At 35.4% G+C, this 12,361-nt stretch overlaps 1 protein-coding gene across 11 annotated transcripts in view; it reads right to left on the reverse strand.

The window, feature by feature from the left end:
- Positions 1-12,361, reverse strand: part of NTNG1 (netrin G1) — a 374,749-nt gene that overhangs the window by 62,267 nt on the left and 300,121 nt on the right. For 5 of the 11 annotated variants that reach the window (XM_055146506.1, XM_055146513.1, XM_055146510.1 and 2 more), the window contains one exon: positions 12,258-12,317. The exons of 2 other annotated variants lie outside the window; for them this stretch is intronic. In XM_055146506.1, the coding sequence (XP_055002481.1) occupies positions 12,258-12,317 (60 nt within the window). Of the gene's footprint in view, positions 1-2,644; positions 2,719-4,671; positions 4,840-12,257; positions 12,318-12,361 lie in introns of all 11 variants that reach the window. 4 more of the 11 variants (XM_055146515.1, XM_055146516.1, XM_055146511.1 and 1 more) reach the window with 2 other exon arrangements.

Consider the following 12,361-nt stretch of genomic DNA (forward strand, 5'->3'; position numbering starts at 1 on the left):
TCCTGCTTAATGGTTCATTTTATATGAAACAGAAGCATGCAAGGATGTCATCTTCATGTAATTGCTGCGTCATACAGGGTAATTACATGCATCTTTGGAGACATGGCTATGTTTAGAATTTATATGGAAATGGGTAAATTCACTGGTAATCACAAAGCAGCAATCAACTGGCAACATGAAATAGCCTGCATTTTATATTTGCCATAATATAAAATGATGCAACCAGTTCACGATCTGTTTCAGCACAGAATTTACATCTTGTCAAAACTATATGCTGCAGATATAAACAATGATGTGCATACATACCACCCAGATCCAGGGTGATGGACATGATTGCCAGACATTAAAAAATTGGCAAAGTGCCTGTCTTTTTTTAAAAAAAAATTTAGAGAAGGTTTAGATGAAGTTCATTTTTTTTCCTCTCCTGAGATTAGTAGCTAATTCTGTGAAAGTGAGTTGGATAAATATCCATTCATTTTCATTAGTGCTTCCTAAACTAAATGGTCTTAAAATTAACCCTCAATTACTTGCCATGTATCTGCTTAAATCTAATTCTCAATCATGCTTACAACCCTCTGAGAACTGAAGTGTGTGAAATAGTGAGCAGGTTCTAGCTACTCCTTAGGAAACCCAACCGAACCGTGCCCAATCCTCCGAAATGGAATCACTGAATTCCACTGGCCCATGGAGAGCAAAGTAAACTCTTAGTTTGGTGCATGAGTAATCTTAGCGTCTCTTTCCTTGGCTTCTCGTGAGAAAAGTGGAAAGTTGGGTACTTTTACCAGCTTTTTATTGCCTCAATGTATGAACAGAGGCCAAAGGTCAATAATCGCCCTAGCATATGCCAATTAGCTATATGCTAACTATGATTTTTTCAAATATTATTGCTTTTACTTTATTTAAAGCTTTGGATCAAAAGTTTTTTTGGTGGTTTTTTTTTTTTTTTTGGACATGGCAATGCTGGAAACACAGATTGCTCGGGTCCAAACACAGAGTCTTGTAGGTGAAGCAGTGCCTCACTCAGCCTCTTGAGTCAACTCTCAGCCCTCAGTTCTGACATTTTTTTTTAATTTGGGGGGAGTTTGCGGTCACAGCTGGCAAACTCAGGGGGTTCTCCTGGCTCTGCAGTCAGGAATTATTCCTGGTGCTGCTCAGGGGACTATATGGAATGCCAGGGATTGAGCCTGGGCTGGCCGCAGGCAAGGCAAGTGCCCTACCTGCTGTACTATCACTCGGGTGGCTCAGCTCACATTTTGAAAACAAGTTCATCTCATAGGAGAAAGTCAACAGCAGAGGAAAGCTTTATGGAGGGGCAAGGTGTAACTAATTTTAATGGTTTTAACATTTTGCAGTTTTGTGCTTATCAATTATTTGGTTTGAATTATATGAAACTGAGTAGAAATAGATTTGTTTGAATAAAATAACCCCTAAATTTGTCATTTCTAATTAAAGTTTCTCCAGCCTTTCTAGAAATAACTTCTATTAGTTTTTAAAGTAGAAGTTAAAAATGTATGCTGAGTTTTCCATATTTCATCAGTAGTTTATGTGATTTTAAAGACAAAAGCTGAATATGTTGTTAATTTCTCTGTGGATAATTAAAAATGGAATTACAACAGAACTATAATTCTTATAATTGGAAAGGAAGTGCAGAATTTGTTTTTAAACTTAATTTTAAATATTTAAAAAGTTTAAAATGGTATATCATTCTTATTACTACTTTTTTATCTTCTTATTTTTTGTGTGGTTAGGCTGAGGGTTGAACCAGGTCTAGAGGGCATCAGAGACTCTTCCTGACTCTGTGCTCAGGGTTCACCCGGGACAGTTCCAGGAATTGAACCCAGGTAGCCACAGGTAAAGCAAAGGACCTTAACTGCTATATTATTGCTCTATTGCAGAAGTATACAGAATTTGTAGTTTATAGATAACTTTAGGACTGACAGAAAGGTGAAATTTCATAAGACTAGAATACCCTTAGTAAAACATACTAGGATATTAAATTGCCTACCAGGAAAAATATGAAATAAAATATCTTAAGACATTTTAATATTTATTTAAAAAATATTAATACTGCTAAAATTTAAATCTTATGTATCATCTAAAATATAATCAGATTTTATTCTGGTATTTTTATTTCTTTTATATTTTCCACTGTCACCATATTTATAGAATGACTTTTTTCCATTCTTACAAATGACATTGAATGAAATACAACTCTGCATTCAAAATTCAGACGAAAAAAGAAAATATAGGTCATTGAAAAATTGTTGTTGTTAATATCCTGTAAGCCAGTGTGACCATTAAGGTGATATGAAGGCAATTGCAATTCTCTTCATTAGCTCATAGTAGTACTGATGATGTTATTCAAAAAGCACTCCATCACTAATAGCATAGCAAGCTTAACTTGTTGAGTCAGGGTGTTCAATTTTTGAAATCAGGAAAGTCTTTGCCAAAAGTGTCCATGTTAGGGGAATTTGCCTCAATTTTCTCAAAAAGGAAATAAGGAAAATTATCAGTGGAATACTTACCTCATGGTTTCATTAACAAGGATTATGTTTAAAAAGGTTCACAAGTTATTTCAGAATCAACCAATCTACTTGTGCATCCCACATGATCCCGTTTTGACTAGGAGGCTCAAAAGACTTACCTAAGGCACACAGCTATTAATTAGCAAACTGGGACTTGAACCCAGCTCTTCGGCCTCTAAATCCAGGGACATTTCTAATAATTCACAAATAAGTAAGCAAACACTTTGAAAAATAGAACATATTGTACAAATGAACAGTATTAATTATACTTGGCCCAAATGAATTTTAAAAAATTGCACAGTAATTTTATATGACACTTGTCAACCATCTAAAAGATCTTGACAATCCAATCAGAAAACAGAATGATCACAGAATTTCTGATTGATTGGAATTTTCCTCTTTTTGATGAAAAAGTTACCTGTAATTTCCCAAGTGTTTATTTTCTTTAGTCTGAGTTTACTTTTAAATTTGGTTATGAAAACATCAATTGCCTATACAGTTAATACTGGTCTAAGAGACATATATGTATCCTTCATCATTGGATATATTAATTACTATAAAATGAAATAAAGAAATTCCATTTATTGCTATTTTTTTATTTTATTCTTTTATTGAATCACCATGTGGAAAGTTACAAAGCTTTCAGGTTTAAGTCTCAGTTATACATATTGCTATTTTTTAAAAATTTACTTTTTTTCTTGCTCTCTTTTCTCTCTTTATTTCTCTTTCTCTCTCTTTTTCTTTCTTCCACTCTTCCCTCCCTCTCTCTCTTCCTCTCTTCCTCCCTTCCTTCCTTCCTTCCTTCCTTCCTTCCTTCCTTCCTTCCTTCCTTCCTTCCTTCCTTCCTTCCTTCCTTCTTCTCCCTCTTTCTTTCTTTCTTTCTTTCTTTCTTTCTTTCTTTCTTTCTTTCTTTCTTTCTTTCTTTCTTTCTTTCTTTCTTTCTTTCTTTCTTTCTTTCTCTCTCTTTCTTTCTCTCTCTCTTTCTCTTTCTTTCTTTCTTTCTTTCTTTCTTTCTTTCTTTCTTTCTTTCTTTCTTTCTTTCTTTCTTTCTTTCTTTCCTTCCTTCCTTCCTTCTTTCTTTCTTTCTTTCTTTCTTTCTTTCTTTCTTTCTTTCTTTCTTTCTTTCTTTCTTTCTTTCTTTCTTTCTTTCTTCCTGTCTTTCTGCCTGTCTTTCTGTCTTTCTTTCTGTCTTTCTCACTTTCGTTCATCTTTGGACCATACTGCTAATGCTCAAAATGCTCAAGGTTACTCCTGGCTCTGCATTCACAGATTGATCTTAGTTGTACTCAGGAGATCATCTGGGATGTAGGGGATTGAACTTGGGTCAGCTGCATGCAAGGCGAATGCCTACCTGCTATATTATCATTCAGCCCCAATCATCATTCTTCCTTGAAAATAAGCTTTACTATTTAAATGGTAAAAAAATCTTTTTAGGATGGAAAGGTATCTAGTTTTATCCAGTTGAAATAAGTAGTGGTTTTGGGGAGTGGGAGCAGTGAACCTTGAATACCTCATTTTACAGGGCTCATGTACCTTAGGAGAGAAGAGAATTAATTGTCTAGAACTGCTTCGATAAATTAATTTTCCCTTAGAGGGATACAAAATAAAATACAACAAATGGAATTTCATTACTATTGGATGAAAAGGTCAGGCAAACTTCCACCTAATCTCTTTCTCGTGGCCTTCAAGTCCAATGGCAATATTTTAGATCAATCAATATCAATATATTACCAAAATTTTATAGCTATCATTTGATCTTATATGTTTCCATTTGAAAGCTAAATGTGCAATTTAAGGCTTTACGATTAAACTGAAATTACCAGGTTTTAAAGTTTCATGCAAAAACAAACCAAAAAAATACTCACAAAACCCCAAAACATCAACAAAAATAAAGAACAAAAATTCACACATGAATTTTTAGAACATCATTTTTAAATCAATAATACCACGAGGATTCACAATATATTTACCCCAAAGATGATTTCAACTATCACGAGTAAATTTTAAGTTTACCACAGGACGTTTTCTCCATTGCCAAATTTTCATCTGGCTCAGCAATGGTGCAAATTACCAGCCTCTCCACCCTGAACAGCTCCCCATAACTCAAAAGGCACAGAACAGTAGCTGAAATTATAATGGAACTGACCTATGCATACATTCTCATCGTCCAGCTGTGCAGAAGCATTTCTGAAGTAGCCCAGCCTGCATAACTCACAGTGCTGCCCTCTAGTGTTGTGTTTACAGCTCACGCAAATGACTGTATTGAGCAGATCGATATAACTGCATCGATTGGAGTGGCCGAAGCATTCACAATCTTGCAAGGAAGAACAGATATGTATACCAAGTGTATACAGTAGCAGAATAATAGCACACTACATGCTTGGGTGAAATGTGAAATGGAGAAAGGATGGCAGAATGGCAATACATGTGACTTGACATGACAAATGGCGACAACAGGTGGCTGTGACTGGCATGGAAGAAGCATTTGTTTCAAGCAGGAGAGAAAGGTTGAACATTCAGAACATGGCTGAATATTGTTATTTCTTGGCAGACAAGATGGACAGAAGCATTGGCAGGTGTACACCTTTTAAAATTTGGGAAGGCTCAATTTCCACTGATGCAAAAAGTCTAACTTTACTGTCTTTGCATCACTTCCCCAATTTCTCTTCATATTTGCAATCATAAAAGGAGATACAAAAGTATGTGATTACCTAGGGCCCACGTCTGCCATCACCTACTGCTCCTTTGCTCAGAGTCTATCATTCATGTCTAGATAATTAAGTTGGAGTGTCACAAAATCAAGTCAAATTCAATTAATACTTATTTTTGTCCTTTCTAAAATGATGAGAAGAAAAATTTGACATTTATAAGTCGGTCGTCAAATGTGTATGTTTATGTTTGAAGAAAAATACAAAAACGAAGAGACTATTTATATTTAAAGAGTTCTTAATGTCTCCTTTTCTTCAAGCTATGTCTACTACAAAAGGGTTAAGTAGTATCTGTCTGCTCAGATTTATTTACTGTTAACTACCCCAAATGTTGGAGGTGCCTCTGAGGATTAAGGATGATGGTGGTAAGAACTAGACAAGGAGATGGAGCAAAGAAGACAGAATGTGGGAAGGGGTGGAAGGTGATCAGATTTCTTTCTTGTTGCATTGCAACCAAAGCAAGAAGTTGTTGTTAGCTTGGTCTTTTAGGAAAGAAGGTGTAAAGATGAAACTCTATTAGTAGTGGTAATATTCAAATCAAATAGAAAAAAAACAAGCGTTAAGTAAGGAGGTAAGGTTAGGTAAGAGGGACTTATTTTATTTTCTCAAAGTATGAGATTAGGCTTAGCTGGACACTTATAAGGAAGGTCAACTATGGTCACATAAATCTTGTCCATCTAAAAATATTCCTCTTAATAACATTTTACATTAATAATCCTATAAGGAAGTTAAACACAGTCACACCACAAGTCCACTCATACCATTATCCATTCAACAGTCTATGAGATTGTTCTACTATCTGCCAATTATTATGTGAGGTGCTATGTTTCTCTCCTCGTCGACATTAAAGTATTAGAGGCAGATTTTTACGATCACAGTAAAAATGAATAAACATTGTCAAAATTAGTCAGGAAAAATGATGAATTATGACTGTCCTTTCCTTTGCTTTATGAGTTTGCATGTGTATATTCACCTTCTACTTATCAATAGGTGGGTTTCATTTATTGGGGACCCAGCTACTAAAGAAGGCTAAGGTCACTATACTTCTAGACAGAAGCAGAGTAGAAAATGTAGTAAATGGTGAAAAGAGAATTCTTAGAGAAAACCTCTTGGGCACTCCAGAATCTTAAAAGAGAGAGGACTTTTCAAAAGGTGAGCCACATCCCCTGTGGGAGGTCAATGATACTGTTGTGTGTGGGGTGAAGCTTGCAATTGGGAGGAAGTAGAGGAAAAGGGAGAGATCTGGGAAAGGAAACTTCGAAACTCCAATATGGGCAGTGGGGTAAGAAAACACCTGCGTAGATTTATTACTTAAGGCATGCAAATCGAAACAACAATAATAGAAGTACAGATCAAAAGACTCAATTATTTTATTAAAAAATGTGGTATATTCTAATACACTGCATCTTCCTGAGCAATACCTTATGTATTTCCGATTCCCTGAGAAGCCTAAAAGTCTTCTACAGCCTTCCTTAATCAAGGGTTTGAAACAGGGAGTATCTTTCTGCTCTCAAGAAACTCCAGAGTAGCAGTTGCAACAAAGAAACCCAAGTTTCCACGAGGAATTGTTTTCCAAGGATTTGTGGCAACAGTGGGATTCTAGGTCCCGCTGGAACATTAGTAGTCCTGCTCTTAGCTTCTCCATCCTCTATGAGAGAACCTTTAGCGACTATCATTTTTTATATACCTTCCATGTTAGTTCTCAGTACAATCTAACCTGATTAATCTGCTTTGTTTCATAAAAGCACTTTTATGTGCCTAAATTCATTTAAAGTACCTTTTTAAACTTTATAGAAGTCTTTGGTTTGGGGCCATAGAGTTATTACAGGGGTAAAGGATTGTCTTGGATGCAGTGAATCCCTGTTTGATCCTGGTATCACATATAGTCCTCCAAGCACTGCCAAGAGTGATCCATAGTCAAAGAGCCAGGAGTAAGGCCTGAGAATTTACTGGTCCACCCGGCTCCCCCACATGCACTGCAATAGTTTTGTTATTAAGAGGTTTGGCAAGACAAATGTACTCAGGCAACTAGAAAACAAATCAGTATATGTTAGCTAAACAAGTGGCAAATTGTCTCAGTGTAATTTAAGGAGACATTCCTATGACTCAAAGAAAAATGAAAAGAGATGAATGAAATTTTAAACACTGAAAAGCTTCTATGGAGTAGGTAAGGTTATTTTACTTTTAAGTAAGGAATAAGAATTTTGGGTCAAATAGAATAAGCAAAGGCACAACGCTGGAAAAATACAGAGAATAAGGCTAGATATGTTTAATAATATGATTGATTCTTTTGTAGGAGTTGAAGGGCTCTATAGAATTTGCCAAATAGGCAGAAGTACATGTTGAGTTCGATCCAACAAAGCTTTACCCAATAGTAAAATACAAATATATAAATATACATGAACACTGAAATACAACACTTTTAATACCTATACCATGGGTTTCCATAAGATGTCAAATGTGACACTGTAGCTTACTATCTCTTATGATATAATGATCATTACACATTTTTGTGATGACATTTTTATGACTGAATCTTAATTGAATATCAATGTACTGATTTTGTTGGATATTGAAATACTATGAAATATATAAATGCACGGAAATGTAAAGAATTATATAGGAAAACATACTCAGCAGAGCTCACAGTACTATCAAAGTACTCACAGTATTATTATTCCAAAAGATAAATAAGTGGATATGTACAAGGTCTTATATTAACCTCCAGAAAACAACTAATAGTAACTTGAGTTTTAAAACGTCTGACTCCTTTGCGACTTTGGTAAATCTGTCTCCTGTCTGCGATGAGTTAAAATAAAATGAGAAGACAATCTTTGGAAGTGATTTAGGAAACATGAGATCCCTCTATAAACGCAGAGCATTTCAAATATAATTATTAAGGGACTGTAGTATTTTTCGGTATTCAATTAATTCATGACTCTTTTATATCTAGTCTTTCCACACGGTCACAGAATCCATTAGCAATCATCAATGCTATTGTTTGAGCTCTCTTATCATATAAATACACTAAAGAAATTATATTAACAATTCGATGATTTGGTAATTTTCCAATTCACTGAACTACCATGTCTTTTCTTCCCCTCTTCCAAAGTCTGTGGTCCACCAGGAGGATCATTTTAATCTCCTTTGTCACCGTACCCGAATTCCTCAGCCATGGTGTCCTAGGAAATCCACCGACTGAAGCCTCTCTCTCCATTTCTTCCTGGCGATACCATACACCTAGTGTGATTTCAAGACTATCATTCCCTATACGACTCTGAAATATCTGTCAATCCTCCCTCAAAGGGGTCTTCCGGGCAACCTCTCTGGTCCTTCTCATTTCCCCCACCCCATTGCATTTCCTGGCCCTGTCTTTAGCTTAGAACTTAATCTTTGTACCCCTTTGCTTTTCAAGCTCACCCAGAGGGAGCCCAGCCTCATGATTTTTTTTTAAATCATCTCTATGCTGACTTTCCCAAAACAGTTATTTCCACCCTGTAGGGTGGACCCTCTTGTAGGATTGAGTATATTTTACATGGATCATATATTCAACTGTTTTGTAACATCTACTTGGATGTTTAATAGAAAGCTCAAAGTCAAAACCTTCAAAGATAAAGTCTTCCAAAACGTTCTGCTAACCCAGGTGACCAAACATTGTTCATGATAACTTCATCCCACAAAGTTCTCAGATCAGAATTCCCGGGTTGTTCCTGATGACACCCTTTTCACCTCCTATACTAGCCCATCAGTGTATCTTCAGTATGCTTTTAAGACATTTCAAATCCCACTGCTTTAATTCACACTCACCTCTAGTTAAATCAACATCATCCCTCAAGTAGACGATTGCTGGTCTCTTAGTTTTAAGAAGCCTTTTGATAGTCTCCTCCACTAGAGTGACTTTGTCAAAACTTAAATTGGGTCATGACATGCTTCTGCTCATAATCCTAATAGATTTTTATCTCCTTTAGAATATAGGGCACAGTTTTAGTTGATTCATTTTCGACCAATCTTTTCCAGTGCTCTTGCTCTCATTCTTTTCCTCACTTGCATAATGTTTCCACATTATTCAAAAAGCATGCCTGCCCTTGCTGCTCCTTACATGAACATCCCAGTGGAATGCTTTTCTCATTTCTTTTCTTCTCTCTTTAAGAGAATTCTGTGACCACTCTATTTGAAATAATAGTCCACAATTTCCTAATCCTGTTTAATTTTTAAGAGAATTCTAATATCCAAGAAAAAACTTTTAAAACATATGAATGAAAACTGTCTCCGGTTTGTTCACGAGTAACCACAGAAGTCAAAATATCACCTGATATATACTCAGCACTAAAAAAGTTCCAGTGAATTAATGAATGAATCAACCATGAACCTGAAGCACCTCCTTCAGGATACAGAACAAGTCACAAAGAAACAAAACTTCTTAAAAACCTCATTTGTTCATCTTTCAGATTCCATAAAAGTCTGGATATATTTAAAAGCTTAGAAAAATGAATCACACAAGAAGACATAACTGACTGATTAGTTTAACTAAGAATTTAGTTTGTGTCTATGCAGATGAATATAGGTAGAAAAATCACATTTTGAAAAACTGCTATTCTTTGTAATTATTCAATCTTGAGAGACACATTGTAGACTGTATCTATCTCTCTATGCATGAGGGATTTTTTTCCCATAGAGATTTTAATTAATTACTTTTTGCTAGAAAAAGCTAATAGAGCTTTCCAAAACACATTTTCATGATGTAGTAAGGCTAACAGTGCCAACACATATTTATGGGAAGTGCTATGAAAAAAAACTGAATGAAGCCCACAAGTCCAGTGCAGGTTTTTCATATTGGCACTATTGACATTTTGGTTCAAATGGTTATTTGTTTTCTGAATATGATGGGATATTCAGGAACATTCCTCACCTCCTGAGTCTCTACTCACTAAATGTAGTTGCAACTTCCAAGCTCCTCCCATATGACATACTACTACATCATATAAAACAATTATGGTGAAATGATACTTAGTAACTGAATAGTTAACAGCAATAATAAAAATTGTTCTGGAAAAAAAAGTTCAAAGTAGATTTTCTAATCAGATAAAACACAAATTTTACTAAGGTATTAAGCACTGTGCGAATGAGTCTTACAAGAAAATCTCAACAGGTAGAAATTACAGCAAAACAAAATTTTGTAGGAAAGGAGAATGGAAGAAAGAGAATGTCAAAAAGAGAAAAATGTTCAGTTTCCCTTTGGTATATTCTTTCTGTCTGAATATTTCCCTATTGTCTATAATTATATTATTACCCCAATCTAGAAAAATAAAATATTATGTAAAGTCCTCAGTCCTCAAAAGGTGGCCTTAAGGTGGCATGGACAGTATTTTTTAAAAATTTTATTTATTTAATTTTGTTTCTGTTTCTTTCCACCTGAGGAAAGCTTATTCAGTGTCAAACTGGTGAGATTTTATTTCGGTCACTAAAAGAAAAGATTTGGAAAAAGACTTTGTGTAGAAATGAAGTAATTAGAATGCTAGAAATTATTTTCCCGTACTTTAAGAGTCACATGCTCCTGAGGAACCTAGTTGAAGGGAATAAAGAAGCCACAACATTTTCACAGTCCTTACCCTTCCTGCTATCAGCCCCACTGGCAACCTTAGGTTGGAAACTGTTCCATAAACATTATCTGGTGAGAACTTGGACTTTTCTGCATTGCAATAACTATTGCATTGGGACTTCTTCCTGCCTCGAGAGATGTGTCTAGACATTCTTAGTACTGTGACCCCAAGACAAAATTCAATGATAAGTGTCAAAATCTAGGTCTCGAGGCCCATTAGACATCCAGTGAACTTGACATGATGTGTAAAAGACAGACTATCTGAAAGCCACTATAACATCCTTTTGCCTTCACTTTGCTGTTTTCTCTGTGTAGACGTGCACATCATAAATAAGGAAGGGTATCCATACTATGTTCTCAGTCATAGCCTTGGAACTCTCTCTTCCTTCCCAGTTCCCCAAATCACAAACACATTTGTATTACGGACCAGAAAAAAAAGTATCTTAAATATTACATATGTAAAAGCACATTGTGAGGAAGGAAACTTCAAGGTACAGTTTAGATATTGTTTCCCTTATCCCATCTTCTAACCAGAAGGATCAGTTCAATATTAACTAAATCCTGAAAAATTATTTGACAAGATTCAATAAAGGAATAGGGGCACACTTAGGGTCATTTTTAACTGGTTGGTTCAAACTAAATCCAGATTCTGTCAATATATCTATTTGTTTGTAAGAAGAGTTTCATGAAGGGTAAAAAGACAGAAACAGAAAAAGGACATGTGCTTAATAGTCAAGGGTGGGGGACAAGACACACCTGTCACATAGGACAATTTAAAGGGAAATGGCAAAATATAACGGTTGTCTTTATGTTTCTGAAAAACTTTCACTCTGTGAATGACAGATGCCAGCTCTAATGGGTAATTTATAAGTCACCTATGAGATACTGCTCACTTCAACTTAGAGAAAGTGATTATAACTGGTATTTGGGGGACATGATCTTCATTGGCAATTGAAAAATTCAGCCCAATGTTTAAAAGTACAAATTCTGAAATGTGTTACATACAACAAAGTCAAGTCAGTGGAACACGTCATGAGACACTCTGTTTCTGATGCCATGAAAAGAATCCTTGATACTCACTGTAAATGGGTTTCCTGTTTTTTTTATTGCACATGAGTAGCAAAGTGATATGCTGACATTCATGTTCTAAATAGGAACCTAAACTGCTATAATTCTATTCACACATTAATCTTTCAGAAAACAAGTGTTGCAGTATTTTAAAATTTGCAGCAGTAAAATTTCTAGGGAAGCACTTTTTTCTTACAAATGACATTTCCGTACTATTTGATGCATTGATTAATATCAGTCAACATGCCTCGCCAGTAAGCTGATGGGTACACTTCACAGATATTCCAGATTCATACAGTGCAATGTTTCACAACACATAACACCATGAAATCACTGTATGAATCCAAGAATTCCTACCTCTCTTGTGGTTTGCAACTTGAACAGAAGAAACTGTTGACAAAGCTAATTTGGGAGCAACTGGATAGGTTTAAAAGAATGAACAGTGCATTAGAAACAATAGT

This window comes from Sorex araneus, chromosome 8, assembly GCF_027595985.1.
Source record: "Sorex araneus isolate mSorAra2 chromosome 8, mSorAra2.pri, whole genome shotgun sequence".
Lineage (NCBI taxonomy): Eukaryota > Metazoa > Chordata > Mammalia > Eulipotyphla > Soricidae > Sorex > Sorex araneus.